The sequence below is a fragment of the Pithys albifrons genome, chromosome 4, assembly GCF_047495875.1.
Source record: "Pithys albifrons albifrons isolate INPA30051 chromosome 4, PitAlb_v1, whole genome shotgun sequence".
Lineage (NCBI taxonomy): Eukaryota > Metazoa > Chordata > Aves > Passeriformes > Thamnophilidae > Pithys > Pithys albifrons.
This window is the reverse complement of record NC_092461.1, coordinates 23639990-23659203: the sequence shown is the minus strand read 5'-3', so window position 1 is coordinate 23659203 and position 19214 is coordinate 23639990. Positions and strand designations below refer to the sequence as shown.

The following is a 19214-nucleotide window of genomic DNA, read 5'->3' as shown; positions in this document are numbered from 1 at the left end:
AGGGAGGGGAGGGGAGGGGAGAGCAGGGGAGGGAGGGGAGAGCAGGGGAGGGAGGGGAGAGCAGGGGAGGGAGGGGAGGGCAGGGCAGGGGAGGGGAGGGGCGGGGCGGGGCGGGAAGCGGCGCGGCGCGCGCTCGGGATCCCGGGAAGTTCCGCCGGGAAGCTGCGCCGGGCGCTGGAGTGTCTGCGCGTGCGCCGCGTGGGAGCGAGCACGCGGCCCGTCCGGCCTTCCCCACGGCGGGGCTTCTGTCGCGGCTCGGCCGCCGCCTCCCCGCCATGGGCCGGCGGGCGCGGGACCGGCGCCGCCAGCAGCAGCGGCAGGAGCGGGGCGGCGGCGGCGCCGGGGACCAGGCGGTGAGAGCCGGGCCGGGGCGCGGTGTAGCGGGGAGAGGAGCGGCAGGGCCGCCGGGCTGACGGCGGTGTCGTGTTTGCTCAGGGCTGGGCAGGCGGCTACCCCGAGATCGTGAAGGAGAACGAGCTGTTCGAGCGGTACTACCGGGAGCTGGGCATCGTGCCCGCGGGCGAGTGGGACACGTTCATGGCGGCGCTGCGGGAGCCGCTGCCCGCCACGCTGCGCATCACCGGCTACCGCAGGTAGGGCTGCGGGCGGCGGGATGCTCCCGGGAGAGGGGGTGCCTGGGCCACCGGCTGCCATGGGACCTGTTCCTGCCCGCCGCAGGGGGTTGGAACTTGGTGGTCTTTAAGGTCTCTTGCAGCGCAAACCATTCCGCGGTTCTGTGTTTCTCCATACCGTGTCCCTCTGCACGTCTCTCTCTTGCAGCCATGCCAAAGAGATTCTGCACTGCTTAAAGGAAAAATACTTCAGAGAGCTGCAGGACCTGGAGGTGGATGGCCAGAAAGTCGAGATGCCGCAGTCGCTGAGCTGGTAAGTGATGTGGAGATGACAAAAGGCATCTTGCCTGTTCCTGACATCCGGTCTCGTGTGTCAGTTTCTTTCTTCTGCTTCTGCCCTTTTCCCTTCTCTTTCCCCCAGGTATCCGGAAGAGTTAGCCTGGCATACTAACCTGAGTAGAAAAATCTTACGCAAGTCTCCACAACTGGAAAAGTTTCATCAGTTTCTGGTTAGCGAGACAGAATGTGTAAGTTTTGGGTAGATCCTGAGTTTTTAATTTCATATTCTGAGCAATGCTTTATTAAAATACATTATGAGAGATTGAGACTGTACCTTTTCTCTCAAGTGTTGAGTAACTCAGAAGAATCTGAATTTTATGTTGCCATTGACAGTGATTCATCCCCTGACTCTGGCACATAACTGCAGTTTCAAATACTTTTTCGAAACTAATTGCATTTTTTGTTGTTGTTTTGGAGTGGTAAAATGAGTCCTTGTAAAATAATGCTATGTCTTAAAATATTAAGTTTTTCAATTAGTTTTGTTGCTGTTAGAAACCGGATGTTTAAATTTGGTAAAAAATGCATATGTGTACATAACAAGACTTACCTTAAGTGATAGATGTTTGTCACTTGGTTGAAACCAGTTTCTCATCTCTTTTGAGCAGAAACTGCATCTGTGGAATTAATACTAATTATCAGAAGTTACATCTGCGTATACTGTGATTTTTTTGTTGTTAAAGTCTAACAAAATTTAAGCCTGTATATCTAGAAGTGCATTTCTGGCTACTTTATTTTACTACATAGCGATTTAAAAATTTTGTTGAAAAAAAGCGCGTTCTTTTGTGAATAAAAGAAATTTAATTTCTTTTTTCCTTTCAAGGGAAACATCAGTCGTCAGGAGGCTGTTAGTATGATCCCACCTCTACTGCTTAACGTTAGCCCTCATCATAAGGTAACTGGAGTATAATGTGTACTAAAGTTTTTTTCTTGAAGATAGTTTGATTGAACTACAAATCATAAGAGCAGTGTCAGTGCTGATACACAGCTCTGTTTTGCACTGGTGCATTTTATGCTTTCTGCATATCAGCAGAAACACTCAACTAGTGTACAGATCACAGAAACACTGTCTGAGGAACATCTGCTTTTTCAGCTGTATGTGGTAGCCTGTAAGAAACACTTTAGTTTTAGGTGGTTGCATAGTCTTATTTTCAGTGTGTGTGTTTAGTTGAATTTGAGTTATGTATTCATGTGCTCAGCTGCATATTGAGTTATGTGTTACGTAATCTGCTTTTAAACTAAAATGACTGTTTTTAACTTCCTGTTCTCCATCACACTGTGAACAGATAGAGTTTTCCAGATCTGAATGATAATGTTCTGTACCAGGTAGATTTTACTCCTCTGTGCCTTTTGAAGCAGTTGCAAACTTCTGCTCCGTAAATGTGTTAGGTAAAATAGTTTGGGTGAGCTGAAACACACTATTGCTAATGACTAAACACTATAGGGTGTTAAATTTAAGTGAGATATGTACAGAATGTCCATGATATGTCCATGGCAGACTGTAGGAATGGGGTTATCTGGTAGCGAAGTTTTTGGTCTAACTTCTGTGATGTTTTCATACTCTATGCTTGCTTGCATGCTGAATTGGTCAGGCGGCCTTACTCTCTTCATGTGTTAAATTATGAGCTAGTCACCTTGGTACCTCAAGCAGTCACGTGTTCTTTCTTAAATTCTCGTGCTATATCTTGAATTCTTTAGTTTTTCAAACTTCTGGCATATGTTTTAGAGACTAGGTTGTAATTAATTATTAATGTTACTTAGTATACATGATTTTTCACCTTGTTTTCTCCTACTTTCACCCCAGCCCCATGTGTGACATAGGACTGATGGCTCTTTTTTATGTGAGGCAAGGTCTTCTCATATCTTAATTAAGCCTTTTGAATTAGCCTTAATGAATTAAGCCTTAATGAATTAAAAGGCTCAGTCTTGATGTGTCACAGGTGCATTTTGAGTTTTTTTCTGGAGCTGAACAGGTAGTGAACATGTTCAACTTAATGTAAAGCACAAACTGTGGAAGTATTTTTGCACACACTTTACATTGTACATGATAAAATAGCAGTATGCAGGTTTTGCATTAAATGTTTAACTTGGGTAACTGTATTTCAGCAGGAATTTTCCAGGGCTGAGTGTAGGATTTCACAGATTTGCTCATAAATCAGGCTTAGAATAGGTTCTTCGTTCTGTCTTGTGCCAAGACAGGAAATAGCTGCTGTAATGACTGTTGTCATTTAGAACCTTTTCTGCTGTTTAGTGCCTTAGCTTCTGAGCAGCTTGTTATGACCAGAATAACAGGTTACTTTTCTGCACATCATGTTTTATGTGCTGACTCCATCTTGCACAAGAATCATCTTAATGACTGTCAAGCCTCTCTGCATCTGTGTTCATTTTTAACCTATTTTTCACAATTCAGTTTTCATCACCATCAGTTTGCTGGAAAGTTTTAGAGCGTGTTTAGCCTTGTGTATTCTTCATTATCATTTGCATTACCTGCAAAAGTAGAAAGCAGTAGCATCACAACTATTACTTTGAAGAGCAGGTACGATCCTGTCTTGCTGGATGTGTTTCATGATGTGTTAGCACTGCTGCATGGCAGTGCTTACCACATGCTCTCTGGACCTCTCTTTGCTCTTCTGTGGAGACTGTTGTGTGGGTTTGGTTTAGTCTTGTTTATGCCAGGGGCTTGCATGAGGATCTGAGCAGATCTGTTCCCATCCTTATCCGGTTGCACGATTTGGGCTAATTTTACTGGAACCAAAAGTCTAGGAGGTATTCGTGTGTTTCTGAAAATCTGTAACTAGGCAAGAAGACTCTAAGCTTCCTTATTTAAGAGAACAGTGTTCAATGTCAGTTGATTTGCTGTGACTCCACAAACGATTCAATCTCAAGTCAGGTTTGTGATGTACCAGGAGGGAGAAATACACTAGAATTTAGGTGTTGAGGTCTGTTCTGTTCAGATGCCTCAGGGCAGTTCAATCACTTGCCAAGTCCTTTTTCAAAATATAGAAAAGAGATTATGCTGCCCTGATTTTTTTGCATTAAAATGCAAAAGTGTGGGGAGGAATAGCAGTTCACTGTTATAAAATCTGTATAATCTACTGTCTCTGAATAATTTACTAATAGTCTAAAGGCAACTAGTGCTTGCTCTAGAGTGTAAGTTTGCCCTTAATATGTGTGTATATGTAAAGTTCCAGTTAACTTCACTTGGAATTGCTGGTGAGCCGGTAAAAGGACTGTATCGCCGTATCTGTATTCAGTTTCCTCTTTCAAATTCTATTTCAGGTGATGTATTTGTTCCCTACAAAGTAGAGTCCTGTTTACATTTTAGAATCCCAAAGGTAAAGCATACAAAGATCAGGCCTGTACTTTGTTTTTTTCAGATTGGTGTTCAGAACAGTAATTCTGTCTATACAAAAATACTTAATTTAAACAAGAACACATAGTACATTTCTTGAGTACTTAAAAAATACAAAGCAGGACGTTTTTAACTTTCTGGTGTTTGCAGATTTTAGATATGTGTGCTGCACCTGGATCGAAGACTGCACAACTCATTGAAATGTTGCATGCAGACATGAATGTACCATTTCCCAGTAAGTCTGAGAAACTACCAAAAACTTTTTGTGACTTGAAATTTCTGCATTTTCTTGTAGAAGGTATTTTTAATGTTGCAGATGAGTAACTGCATTTCACTATGTAGTGAATTCTCAAGGTGGCTGAGTGATATGAGATGGAAGGTACCCCACCTGTGATTTGAAACTTCAGGGACTTCCCTGGCGTGAAGGAGAGAGATGAAATATATATATATATATATATACACACACACACCTTTGCAGTTCAGACTATAATACCTATGATTAGAGCTTAAATTTTATATATAAATAAGGTTTACTTAGTAAATGGTGGTCCATGAGCCCCTATGGTTTGGTGCTGTCCTGCAAACACTGGATTAAGCTGCTTTAGACTTAAAATAGTTTTGATATTTATCTTTTTTGTAAGTTTCAGAATTTTGACTTTCAGTTAGATGCTCACAGAAAATCCTGCCCACTGAAACCGTAAAGTTGTGGGAGAGTGTGGATTCTTTCTGTGTTTACTGAAAATTTGCTGGTGTAGAGATAGTCTTTGGTGGTAGTGGGGGTTTTCTCTGTTATGGGGGCTTTACTTTGAAAAGTTGAAGGGCCATTGGCTGTGTCTTACGGCCACTGGATGGCAGCCTGAACTCCTGAGACTATGACACATCAGGTAAACCTCAACATACTTGTAAGTTATTATATACTCAGTAAGGGCTCCTCTATTCATGATCAGTCTTTTAAGTAAAAATTGCTCATGAAAGGTTTACACAACTTTGAACATAAGGTAATAAACTATGTAGAATTACTTAGATGTTGAGTAGTAAAACATCTTCCCACTATTTTGTGTTCCCAGAGGGTTTTGTAATTGCTAATGATGTCGACAACAAGCGCTGCTATTTGCTGGTTCATCAGGCTAAGAGATTAAACAGTCCGTGCATCATGGTGGTAAATCATGATGCCTCCAGCATTCCTAACCTACAAATAGATGTTGATGGAAGAAAAGAGATCCTCTTCTATGACAGGATTTTGTGTGATGTCCCCTGCAGGTATCTTATCTTGCATGTAAATTTGAATACATGGATTTTACTGCAGAGTGCAGGACTCAATTTTTTTGTTTTACCAAATCATGCTTTTCGAGTTGCTTAGTGAGTTATGATTTATAGTAACTTCTGAAAGAGACGATGCCTTACACTGTCTTAGGTGTGGGGATACTGAATCAAAGTGAACTTTTTTCATTCCAAGTGGTCCTAACATTTGGTCAGTTAAAGGGCTTCAAATTTTGAGCCCACGCTTAGGATACTGAAGTACAAAGACAGTGAGGAAACAAACAGTAGTGTAGGAAAGTGAGTTAATATGGGAGGACTGTAAATTTTTTTTCTGCTCTAAATGACTTGGATATGAAATGAGTTTTACACACAAATAATACAAACCTATTCAACCTCTGTTGCAGTGGAGATGGAACTATGAGGAAAAACATTGATGTGTGGAAGAAGTGGACAACACAAAACAGTTTGCAGCTCCATGGGTAAAGATACTTATTACACATCTGGTCTTCTTTCATTTCTCTCCCCACTTCCCTAATCTTTAACATCTGCATGCATTCACATGTTAATATATAACAAAGCTGCGACTAAGAAGAGTCACTTTTCTCTCAAATCAGGAGCTTATGTGCTGTTCAGAGGACATGTAGGGCTTCAAATGCGAGGAGGGGAGCATGTGAATCTAAATTGCTTGTATTCTTAATGAATATCTAACATGTTAGTGTTCATTGAATTGATTTAGACAGACTAACTAATAAAACAGAACAAATCACTTGGTTTGGATTGTTAGTGTTCCAAATACTGTTGGAAAATATGGTAACTTGTAAAATCTAATAATATTTTAAAATCATTAGGATATTAGAGTTCACTGCTACTGTCACAGAGTTACTGTTTCAGTTACCTAAGATTGATTTACGTTGGCTAATGGTGAGTACTTAGCCTAATGCAGGCACATGATAAAATGCAGATTGAAACACAGAAGAGAAAGCTTAAAACATTTTACTGTGCATTTTTGACAAGCTGGGGATGCCATTGATTACTGTGACTCAGCTGGCCTATGATAACTCACTCCTACTTGCAGATTTTAATTTAGTTGCAGTATGCAGGTGGGGTCTAAACTGGTGGTCCAGCTCAATGATACCTTTCTTAGAAGGCTATTGCTAGCTAAGCTGTGTCACCCATAATATTTGTAATAGTCAGATTACTCCTTGTTTTAACTCCAAATTTCTGAGAATAGTCGTATTTTGGGGTGTTACATTTCTAGTGTTGAGTACTTTATAATAAACTTGATGGGGCACTAGAAGGAACAAAATACAAGAATGTTACATTTAAAGCTACCCCGCCTCAGTGCTAATGTTTGACCTAATCACTGATTCAGTTTAATAGGTGTGATTGTGAGTGTGTCTGCAGTATAGACTTCACTAAGCTGATTTGGTTTAAAACTGACTTTAATTTGTATACTCATGGCAGCTGGGGAACTCCCTAAGTGCTGGGTTAGTCCATGGAGTGTTGTGTGTCTGCAATATAGCTTTTTTTGGTTTCCTGAATGACAGCTGGCTAGACCAAGAGTGTTCTCTTAGATTGCAGCTGAGAATTGCAACCCGTGGTGTTGAACAGCTGGCAGAAGGCGGGAGAATGGTGTATTCTACGTGTTCATTGAATCCTATCGAAAATGAAGCTGTGATCGCATCTCTGCTGGAAAAGAGTCAAGGTGAGAATGTGAGCTTGGATAGAATGGAGAACTCTTTTCCTCAGTCCAATAAAAAGATAGGTGTATAGTGGTACTAGTGTTAGGATTAGTGTAGGTAATGTGCTTCTACTTGGCAGAATTACAGAAATGTTTTGGTGCGAGTGGGATTTCATTAATGTTGCTATAAGCATCTTCTTAAATGGGCCTAAACTGGCTGCAAATGTAAAGCCTCAGGAGTTGTGTTAGATGATACACAAGAGGCTTCTAGAGATCAGTGGAATTCCGTCCCTCTTCTGCTAACTGATGCCACTGGTTGGAGTCCCTCTCTGACATTCCAAATTCCTTTGGAAAACCTAGCATGGAACATTGCTGCTGTATGCCATTGGAGTAAAAAGCTCAGAGTGTAGTTAAGCACTTAGAGGGTAGTTATTGTGCATCAGGAGGTGAGGCACTGATACCTTTAGCATCCTTTGACCGACATTTTGACATGCTTGAAATTGTAGTATCTTTAAACTCATGGGGTTTCTTACATTTTTGACTTGCATATGAAGGCTGATGTAAGAAGAGGTGGAAAAATTGAGACGAGCCAGGAAGCTGTATGGGATCACTTTGTAGTAGTAGAGTTTAGTAGCCCATTTAGTAGCTGGTGGATACTGTTTTTAGTGAATCAGTAACCTGAAATTTGGACATGTCTAATGGGATTTGGAATGAAAAGTTCCACGGACTTAGTTAAATTGAGCCTTTTGCAGAGCAGAAGCAGCTGTATTGCTCGGGGCGCTGCACTTCTGGAAGTTGGTAGTCTGTTTTGCATAATGTTTTCTTAGTGCCCATCACTGTTCTGGCCCCAAATGAAATTTCATTGTCTCAGAAACAACAGTTTAGCTAAAGTGCTTGCAGGGTAATTAGGAATTGACTATTTAATTTCCATTCAAAGGACATTTTTATTTAGAGGGAGTTTCTGTGGTAGGCACAGACATGTATACAGTAAATTATATTATGCTTGGCTTATTGAAGGCTGTAGTAAGCCAGGGTTAAATTTAACAGTGACTGATTTGGATAGGGGCATGAAGCAGTATGGATGTTCGTAGAGACCAGCAATTGCACCATCTGGGACAAAATCAGTATTTGGAAGGAAGGATCTTTACTGGCTGTGACATTCAGATCTAGTTTCTGCCCAGTGCAGGTATTTTGAGGTGTTCTTGGAGGCAATGATGTGTCCCAGCAAGTGATTGTTATTCTTGGAACTTGAACAGAGATGTAGCTAAAGAAGGGTGAGGTAGCACAGTGGTTTGCAAGGGGCATGGACCTCAAGAATTCACTCAGGTCAGTCCAGAAGATTATTGGTACTTTCTGGCACAATGTTACTCTGCTAACTTGTAGATCTTTTCCCTTAAGGCTGAAGGAGTAAGGAAAGAGTGCTTTTTTATCCCATAGAAACTAATGGAAATTGTAATACTTCTAATGGAATCTTTAGTGCCATATCAATCCGATGTAGTCTTGAGACATAAGCTGAAGTCATGCTATAAGGAAGCAGGAATATTCAAAGGATGGATGCAAACATCAAGCTTAATCGCATTTGAAATGTCTTCTTTGAATTTTTCTATGAATTCACGTATCACTTTCATTTATTTAAAAGGCTTGCTTAAACTGTCACTGTCAGAATAAATGGTTAGTCATGTAGAACTAGCTGATAAATTGTGTACAACATGAGGAAAAGGCTACCTGACTGTTAAATAACTTAAGAATTCAGGATCACAAAAAAGAAATGTTAAAGTCAGTTTTCTCTGGAGAGATCACCTCTTAAAACTGTAAATTTTTGTATCATTCTTTCTGGCCTTGGGACAGTTTAAAGCTTTAATTCAGTACACTAAGTTATGCTCTATTGATGTTCCTTGTAGTAATTTGACATATTTTAGGCACATAGTATTTTTGTCCTGTTAGTTTGATAGTACTTACCTTACTGGCAAACAGTTTGAAGTTTCCATTTAAAATATAATAAGTTTGCTTTCTTCTCACACTGGAATATATCGAGATTGTATGTCCATAAAATGAGAATATAGCAGGCCTTTTAGAAGGCTTTATTATCCGAAAAGCTATTCCCTGAAAAATACTAAGAATCCAAATACTAAGTAAATGAGAATAAAAACTTAAATGATTGCATTACCTGGAACACTGATGTTTAATGATACAGGTCATAGAGCATTACTGTGTGCAGCTGCTACAAAAAATACTGAACCATTAGATTTTGGTTACCTTACAGGTTGCACACGGAGGTAGTTATTATTAACAGTTCTTACCATCTTCATTAATTTACATGCTGTGGTTGTGTAGTGTTTTGTTTCTTTAATTTTTTAAAAAGCAGTGTTCTTAAAATGGTCCTAAAACTTGGGGAAAACCATTGTTAGAAAAGTTAATTTACTAGCAAGACAACTCTTAAATTCCATTTTTGAGACTGTTTATATTCTTCGGTTTTCAGGTGCCTTAGAACTTGCTGATGTCTCTTCTGAGTTACCAGGTTTGAAGAGGATGCCAGGAATTACAAAATGGAAGGTAGTTAACCTGATATTTATTTGAAGTTCTTGCTCTGTGGTGGAGTGCTAAATTAGGGAAATTTTGAAGTGTAAAATTAGGTTGAGCTGGATTAATGGCAGTGATTCGATGTTCAGGGGAGAGAGCTAAAAGTCTTTCTGATAGTAAGTTCTTGTCTCCTAGTCTGCTCTCTTACCTCTAGCTTTGTTTGCTCCCTCCTCTACTTTCGTGGTGTAATTCCCTTTCCTGTTGTGTTCATGTGGCCTGTAGATGGCAATATAATTTCAGCCACTTTTAAAGTTATCCACCCATCCTGCTCTGTCTTTATATGTTCTGCAGTTCTTCAGCTGGTCATTTGAATCGTTTGGAAGTAAAACCTGTGAAACCCTTTTTTGGAAACAACCTATAAAACCTGTAGTGATGTGACTAATCCTAGATTATTAATAGAGTCCTGTATTTTGTTCCAGGCCTTATGTGATTTCCGTTCTGGAAACAGGCTAGTTAGTAGGGAGGGTTAAAAAAAAAGCTGCTTCATCTTGCTATTAAGAGTTTCAAGAAGAGTAGAAGGCCATCCTGGTAGTAGGGAAAGAAACTAGTTAAATTTTAGTTACGACTGTGTGCCTTTGCAGTGCCATTGGTTGTTCTGTCTTACCATCTCACTAGTCTATTGGAATGGCAGTCTGCAGGTTTAGCCTGTGTGCAGGCTGATCAACAGGGTGTGTGCAATAAAGATGTGCTTCTGTTCTACCATTGGAAATCCAGCTTAGATACCAGCTGATTTCCTTCTTACCAAAATTTAAGCTCTGTGCTTGTACCTGAAGAATAGATGTGGCTCTGTGATCTGAATTTTACCTTTTTTTTTGTTTTTTTGGTTCTGTATAAAGCCTATATATATATGTATATAAAAATTACAATGATCACTAAGGGTGTATTGTATTCCCCATTGCATTTATTTCTCCACTTGCAACACTTTTACTCTTCATTTGACTGTAGCAGGTGGTAGCAGTAGGGAAGAGTTCAGCATATTCTTTGGTGCTTTGTCATTCTGCCAGTCACACCAGTCTAGCAGTTAGGCTAGTAGACCGAAACTGAACAGGACAGGGCTGTTGGGCAGTTATTCTGGTAAATCCAAAATAGTTCTAGACTTGTTTGGACTTGTATTATTTATCAGTCCAATTGTTTGTTTTTCTCAAGCTTGAATCATGACTTCCAAAGAAGAGTAGTTCAGAAGTACAGTCTCTCATGTCTCCATCTAGCACTATGACATGTAGCATATTTTGACTTGAAATAAAAATTCTGCAAGTATGGCAATATCTATTTCAGAAATGTGCAAATGCACGATATTTTAGGTGTGATCTGATCAGGTGCTGAGAAATGCCAGACTTCTTGATGCTAAGTACTTTTCCATTTCCAGTAGAAGAGTTAATTAAACTTTCAAGACAATCACAATGAGATGTATGAAACCATTTTACTTGCCAGTCCTGATGTCACCATCACTGCAACTTCTTTATTTGTTGCCTTAATGACAAAAATGGGCCTTTTTTTCAGATATTAATTTTATGCATTTGCCCTGCATGTCCCTGGATGTGACCTTTTTAACAGCCCTAGCATCCAGTACAAAACTAGGCATATAGAGCCCTGAAGTCAGATTTTCCCTGACTTAATTTTTCACTTTGGTATTCTTGCTTAAAGAGCATTCAGAATGCCTTCCTACAAGAGTTACGGCTCTAACCTTCTGCTTCCATCTTAAAAGTTCATCAAATGCTTTGACTTTTAGCCAGAATGAGGTGATGTTAGGCCTATACAGTGTCTTAGAGTGGATTTATAGATGTGTTCTGAGTTTCTGGGTGAAGGTATTGACACTAGAAAATTCATGTGGGACATGGTTCTTCAGCAGCTTTCCTTGAAAACGTCTCTATCGATGACCAGTGAATGCCTGTGTCATAGGGCTCCATGTTTACCAAGCTGTTGTGTTGCACTCTTTCACCTTTTTTCTGCAATGAAATTAGGATTCCTCAGTTCTAAACTACTAGACAGCAGTAGGCCTTTTCTATACTAGAAAATAATTTCTCTTTTTGGCATCCGAACCTTGTTTGTAAGTATTTTAACTGAAACTTGTAAAATGATGACCTATAATCTTCACAGCATTCGTGTTTACTCCTTTGAAGGTAATGCTGAAAGATGGACAGTGGTTTGAAGAGTGGAAAGATGTCCCTTCAAATAGACAGACACAAATACGTCCCACAATGTTTCCAGTAAAAGATGAAGAAAAGCTGAAGGCAATGAATCTAGAGCGTTGGTAAGTTTTCTCAGAGATCTTATAAGGATCATGATTCCATGATTGACATGTATGATGCTGGAAAAATTATAATCAAATCAGATTAAGAATGTGTTGCAGTATAGACCTGTTTGTACAGATCTGAGTATATTTTGATTTTTTCATATGTAATGGCAGTACACACTATTTAAAGTACAGTGAATACTGAGAAATTATTGCAAGTTGCTAATGAGATATAAGTACTCTCACAAAAAGTCAAATTCTTTGCATCCAGTAGAGATACGTAGCCAAAATGACTAGGAAAGCACATAAAATTTCAACATTTTAACAGTGTGACTTCATTGTTATGAAAGGATTTCCATAGCTATCTAAAAATATTGTTTAGAAATGAGTCATTAACGCTCAGATGTGAATGGTGAAATGAATGTATGGCACTGATGCAAGTACTTTTGCCAGAGTGCTCTACTTTAGATCCTATTTCTAGCTTGATAAATTACATCTGCACAGTCCTACTAGGAATACTTGGCTTATCTTGAAAATGAATATAAATGTGACACTTACAGTATTTTGTGAGGGCCTGAATGCAGATATGAATACGCTGCAACACTTTTTTTCTGTAGTCTTAGGATATTGCCACATCACCAGAATACGGGCGGTTTCTTTGTGGCTGTGTTAATAAAAAAATCTCCAATGCCATGGAATAAACGTCAGCCTAAGGTAATGTCTTTTCATATATCTAAAATGATAATTAATAATAATGTTTCAGGATTTTTTTTTAATTGACACATAATAGAAAACATGCTGGAACTGTCTTGTATCTCCTCTTCAGTTACAGCTTAGTGTGTCAAGTAAAAATAAATTCCTAAATCTCTTAAGTACTTAAAAAAATTGACAACTTCTAAAATAGAAAAAAAAATTACAGAGGATTTTAAAATTATAGTAAAATAGCAAAATAAAACTTGAACGTAAAATGAAGGCTTTGACAGAATTACAAAAGGAGATTACATTATATTGGGTAGCTAAAGCTGTCACTTCCTTCAGCTGTGTGTAGTCCCCCTAATGAAGGCTTTTTTCTGCTGTGTTGTGAGCTAATTCTGATTTCAGTTTATCTTACTCTGTGTCTGGTTGGTCAGAGGTGATTCACTAGCAGATTAACAGATCAGCAGCAGGGGGAGTGGATGTAAAACTGTTAGGAGCAGCAGCTTCAGTCATCTGACTTTAATCCATTTGTTGTCAATTGTCTTTTAAATCCTGTCAACAGGATTTTAAGTGGATGTGATTTATTTGATCTCTCTCATGTCTATGAGAAAAACACCTTGTGTGAATGCCTTCTGGGTGTTTCTGTTTATTTTATTTGCTTTATCAGAACAACTTAGGAGTAAAATGTATGTGGCAATAGGAAAGAAGCATTTATTCAGAGGCAAGCCTCATCTAAGTAGTTTATGCTGTTTGAAGTTGAATGTTGTAGCACTTTTATGGAAGGTGTGCAGCAGCAGGATGCATGTGCCACTTGGAGTGCTAGGAGGAAAATAACAGATGCTGTCATAAATAGTTTTCTCTGAGAGCTTGAACAGGATTTTGTAAATGGTACAACAATAGCTTTCTTGGACAGTTGGTGTGAAACTGTCCAGATCAGTACTAGTGGTAAATGCAATTTATAGTGGTATCTTGATCTAGTAATCAGATTAACTCTGTGAATGGCTCTGTTTAAGCACTTGCATACCAATTGACAAGAATTAAGCACATGCAAAGAGAAAACATAGGTGCCTTCTGTTACAAGTTAGATACCACTTTTCCTTTGTTGAAAATAACACAGTAACTTGAAACAGGTTCATCAGAAGTTACCACAAGGAACAGGAGGTACTGAAGTGACAGCAGCTAATTCAGATAATGGTTCTGACTCTGTTACTGAAGAACCAATACCTGCTGAAAATGAGGAGTCTAAGAAAATGCAAGAATTGCAGAATTTGGACACTGAGCAAAACAAAAAGGAAGGAGTATGTGGGTGAGTATTTGTGCTGTGACAGCTTTGTAATTGCTGAGTATTCTATAGTTCTTTTGTTACTGGACTCATTTAGAAGTCAATCAAGAAGAATTAATGAATTCATTCAGTTGTCCTGCATTTCCATGTTTTCTGTCTTGTATTTCAACTAGTTTGGAAACTAAGCAATTTTCTTAACTAGCATTTGCAAAGTCTGTTAAGGAAAAAAATACTTTCAGACGTTAATATGTGGAAGATCTTTATTGTCTTCATAATCACTCCATCAGAAATATGTTTACTTGTTTTTGTGGTTTCTGCTTTGAAGCACTTCTTTCACTTCCTCATTTTAAGAAGTTCTCTTGTGGGCAGTGTTGTCTTAGTGAAGCACAGGAAAATGCCGGTATTCTCTTTGGCATCCTGTTGTTACCATAAAGCAAGTGTTGACTATAGGAACTGAATATACTGATTTTAAGTTAAGCACTTTTACTAAAAATTGACAGTGCAATGTTATTTTCTTTTTAGACCACCACCATCTAAAAAAATGAAGTTGTTTGGTTTTAAAGAAGACCCTTTTGTGTTTCTCCCTGAAGACGATCCATTATTCCTTCCTATCCAGTAAGAAAAAAGTGTTTCTGCTTTAGCAGTAAGATTCAAAGTAGTTTGGGAATATTAGTCATTCAGTCCATCACAAAAGATGGGGCTAGTTGATCATGCATTAAAGCTCTTTGCCAAATTTTGCATCAGGGGCCCCTCTCCTTAAATGAAAATAGTCAGTTAAGAGTTTGCACTGGAAATTTCAAGTCCACCTCAGTGTCTACAACAGCCTGTCTTTTCTGATGCCATGCAGTTTAGAAAGTCTAATCTCTGTGTTCTGGAGCCAAAGTGCTAAGTGTTTGCAGAGAAAGCCAGAGGAAATGGTTTAACCCATGCATTCTGAGTATGTGATTTTATTGCCTACTTAGTCAAAACAAGTATTATTGCCACAGGAAGTTTTATGCATTGGACCCATCATTTCCCAAGATGAATTTACTGACTCGAACTCAAGAAGGAAAGAAGAGGCAGCTGTACATGGTTTCTAAGGAGCTAAGGAATGTGCTTCTGAACAACAGTGAGAAGATGAAGGTATGATTCATCTTCAGGTTTTCACAAGGGAGGCTGTAACCATCAGTGGGTATCTCCTTGAACTTTGTTTCCAAGCTTGCTGTTTATATAGAGGATTAGCCTTCTGACAGGCTTTTTTTTTCTTTCAGTCTAGATTAATATTTTTCTATCAATCCCTCCTCTGTCTGAGGTGAAGAGTAGACTCCAAGAGGTAAATGACAGCCTTCAGGATTAAAATGGGAAAATTTTTAGTGGACGAAAGAGAACTTAAAAAGTAGAGGGCAGGAATATGTAACTGCTATGTGTGTACCAGCATTTTTTGCAGTGTTCAGGTAACTTCACAAGTTAACATTGATGGTGTTGTATTTATGAGCCCCTTCATTATAAAATTATTAAGAGCATTAAAAGCCTATCAAAAATAACAGGTATTGTCACTGAATTTTTAGCTGGCTGCATTACATGGGGCCATTGTTTTAAAGTAATTTCAGCAACTGAACAATTTGAAATTTGTTAAGCTGAATGATAATGGAATAATAAGTAATTTCTGTGAATTAGAGGGAAAAATGTTTGATTCCCTATGGTAAACATCTTGCAAATGCTAAAGATTTGTCATAAAAATCATTGAGTAGTTTTAAGTTGGAATGATGTCATCTAGTTCAGCTTCCTTGCTGCATCAAAGAGAGCTGACCTCAAAGGTAGATCAGATACAGTCTGGTTCCAGTCAAATCTTGAAAATTTGAGGATATTCAGTACTTATTTACAACAGATTGTGGAGATGGATAAATTACTATTCTTTCATCCACCATGCAGGAAATGGCTACATAATTGACAAAATTTTAAGAAATACTGGTGCATTGTATTAGGAAGTGAGACTTTGAGTACCACAAAGGATATAGTGTCCTAATATTAATCACTTGAACATTTTGATTGTCCTTGCTTGACTTTCCCAGAATTGCGCAGAAAATTCTTACTCAAACTAAAATTAAAATTAGATACTAATAGTTCGTTGCCCTAATTTTAAAACTGCCACTTATTCACACTGCTCTTTTTTCAATATGGAAAGGAGTAAAAGACATTTTATGCTGAGAGAGCACTCACTACATTTTTATAGTGGGAGTTGCTTTTTCTCTTGGATGAATTATTTTCACATTAATTCAATGTCCTGTGCGAATGAACAAATGTTATAGCAGAATTATCCTTTCTTCCTCCTTCTAGTCAAAAAGTTGAGGAAAAACAAAGTTCACAGTGGTACTTTAGAATTTATGCTCCTTGATGACACTTAATGGCTTTGCTGTTTGCAGGTTATTAACACAGGGATAAAAGTCTGGTCTCGCAACAGTGACGGTGAACAGTTCGGATGTGCATTCAGATTAGCACAAGAGGTAATTACATAGCCTTGTATTTTCAAAGGAGATGCTTTGGCTTCCTCTGGAGCCTGTAACACAGCTGGCATTAACTTTGTCAGATGAGTAACAATATCCATTTTCAGTATGGTTTAAAATGTGAAAATTGTTTCCTGGCATTAGGTAAAGGACACACTCTTTAACATCTTTCCTACACAAAGGAAAAGTTGCATTTTGGAATAATTGTGTTTGTTTATTAAACAGGGAATTTATACTCTGTACCCATTCATTCATGCAAGGATTGTAAATGTCTGCATAGAAGATGTTAAAATTCTGCTAACCCAGGAAAATCCATTCTTAAGTAAATTTAGCAGTGAAACACAGAAGAAAGTCAAAGACATGGGTAAGCCTTCTAATTTGTGCTGTGACAAAATTATTTTTATACATTACACAGAGGACTGTGAAAATCCTGTGACATAACCTGTGTTTGCTAAAAATTTTGTCTAAATTTATCTTGAATATACTTGTTAGCTAAAAGTGAGCATTACTGAAACTTAGTGTTATATTAGAAATTTTAGTCCTTTCTGGTTACAGCCTTAGTGTATGAGCTTCAGAGAACAGAAGAATTGCCAGACTTGTGACTTTTGTGAAGCAGTGCTATGAGGCAGCATTTAAAATATCTGAAGAACAAAAGTTTTATATAAGCTTCTGCTCTATATGCCTGTTAGTGCCCCAGCTGAATCTGTTTGTCATCTGAAATTGCTTGTCATGGTCTTACATATCAAATATAGTTATTCAGATTTGATTTTCTCAAATTCAGAGAGCAATGTCTACTCACATTAAATTTTTATTTCCTCTCTGCTGAGTGCTTGAAGAAATGAAGGTTGGTTTTGGGCCTTTTGTTTGTGTTGTTTAGTTTCCATCTCACCGCTCATCCTTGCACTTAAGTGTTTGATGAGATAAAATGGGAAGAAAAACTTTTCTAAGTTTGGTCTGGCATACTCTTCTGTTCATTTTAATTAAGTAAGAGTTTCTTGCTAGGCTCACTGAGTAAATTAATCTACTGTGTGGGTTTTGTATTTTAATTTGTTTGTTTGGTATTTTGGAGGAGGCAGGGAGGGTTGGCAGTTGCTTCTGTAACTGTAGAAGTACTTTGGTCTGAAAAAAAAGGGAATAAAACCTGGTATTGTCTGTAGTTCAGTGTGTACTGATGTAGATAACCACTAACCATCTCATGCTGTGCAGTTTTCTGAAAACCTGTTTTCTTGAACATTTTCAGATTACAATCACTTTAACATTGTACCAAGTAACACATCTGTTTTTTGTTCTCCCCACCCCCCTTCCCTGCAGCAATGGGAAGTATAGTTCTGAAGTACGACCCAGACCCCGAGTAAGTAGATATGTTGCTTTCCATTTATGTACTTCTAAGACCTGGACAAGAATTTATTTTCACTCAGCAAAACAGAAGTAGGGGCACAAAGATGCAGTGAGGTCAACAGTGAAGCCAGACAGGGTAGAGAGACCATGAGAGGGAAAAAAGCTGTCTTGCCTGTATTTTCTGCACACAAGTGTAGGATTTAGCCTTATAAAGGTGAGCTGGTAGTTCTGCCAGAGATCCACAGTTCACTGCATGTGATTTCCCTGTAAGGTCCAGCACTGGAATGGAAGAAGTTACTTTTTATTGTTCCTTTTTGTGGACAAAACTCTTGATAACTTCTTAAATGTAAACTTTGATCTTGTTGTTCCTGCTATTAGTTTTGAAACCAGAGCCAGGAAAGTATTTTGCTTGTTGGAGAAATTTAATAGCATTGAGCTTGTGCACTTATTTATTGGGGTAGGGTATGGCTATAAAATGAAGTTTTGAAAATTAACTTTCTCATAGCTGACTGAAGGTAACTGCTTGTTTGTAGAAAACCTGATGATCTTCAGTGTCCAATAGTGCTGTGTGGTTGGCAAGGAAAGACGTCACTCCGTGCCTTTGTGCCCAAGAACGAGAGACTTCATTACCTGAGGATGATGGGAGTTGAAGTGTTTAAAGCCAAGAGGAAAGAGGAGGAATTGGAAAACAAAACTGAGGAAGAAGTTCAACATCGGCTGGCACAAACAGAGGAAGGAATGGATGTGGAAGATAAAGAACATGATTTAGTCACAAAAATGGAAGCAGAAATAGGTGAAGAATCTTCCCAGAGTCCTGTGGAAAGTAGTGCTATGGAAATAGAAAATAAAATTGAGGATTTAGATCAATCTAGTAAAAATGCCAACACTCATGTAAGCAAGGAAAGCAAAGACACGGATGAAAGTAACATGAAAGATTAGGTTTCTTTTTGTATTGCTTGGCAGCTTCCATGAGGCTCACATCCAGACTTTTGCTTTTAGCATGAAACTGTATTTTAAAATTTCACTTGGAGTGGGATGTTCCTCTTTTAAAGTTTCACCTATTTTATATTTTAAATGAAAAGCTATAAGACATTTCCAGTGTGTCTTCTTTTTACCATTTTAAGTTCCCTATTAGTGGTAGGTTTGCTTGTCTGTTGCTGGTAAAGGACCAGGCACCGGTAAAATCTAAAGCTTGTATTTTAAATGGAACAAATGGACTGCCCGTGTAACAGATTAAGAATTCCTGCGGAAGAAAAATCTAGAATTTCATTCAAAGCACATAAGTTGGGAAAAAAAATCTTACCCCACCTGCCACCCAATCTGATTACTACGTCTGCAGGCTCCTTAATGGAATAGAGTCGGTGTGAGTGTGTGTACAAATTGCATATAGGATATCTGGCT

At 38.6% G+C, this 19214-nt stretch overlaps 1 protein-coding gene across 1 annotated transcript; it reads left to right on the top strand.

The window, feature by feature from the left end:
- Positions 1-119: 119 nt before the first annotated feature.
- NSUN2 (NOP2/Sun RNA methyltransferase 2) lies at positions 120-18905 on the top strand. The gene is made up of 19 exons (XM_071553657.1): positions 120-353; positions 436-593; positions 781-885; positions 994-1099; positions 1732-1803; positions 4411-4495; positions 5328-5520; positions 5925-5999; positions 7095-7225; positions 9681-9754; positions 11902-12032; positions 12632-12728; positions 13841-14016; positions 14515-14607; positions 14979-15114; positions 16395-16475; positions 16701-16839; positions 17787-17826; positions 18347-18905. Exons 1-19 carry the CDS (start codon positions 276-278, stop codon positions 18750-18752), a joined length of 2376 nt encoding a protein of 791 aa, XP_071409758.1. The 5' UTR covers positions 120-275; the 3' UTR covers positions 18753-18905.
- The last annotated feature ends 309 nt before the right edge of the window (positions 18906-19214 follow it).

Coding starts and splice junctions, on each gene's coding strand:
- NSUN2 (XM_071553657.1), top strand. CDS start 276: ATGGGCCGGCGGGCGCGGGACCGGCGCCGCCAGCAGCAGCGGCAGGAG. Junction 7,226..9,680: donor TCTGCTGGAAAAGAGTCAAG/GTGAGAATGTGA, acceptor TTCGGTTTTCAG/GTGCCTTAGAACTTGCTGAT. Junction 14,017..14,514: donor AAAAAGGAAGGAGTATGTGG/GTGAGTATTTGT, acceptor TTTTCTTTTTAG/ACCACCACCATCTAAAAAAA.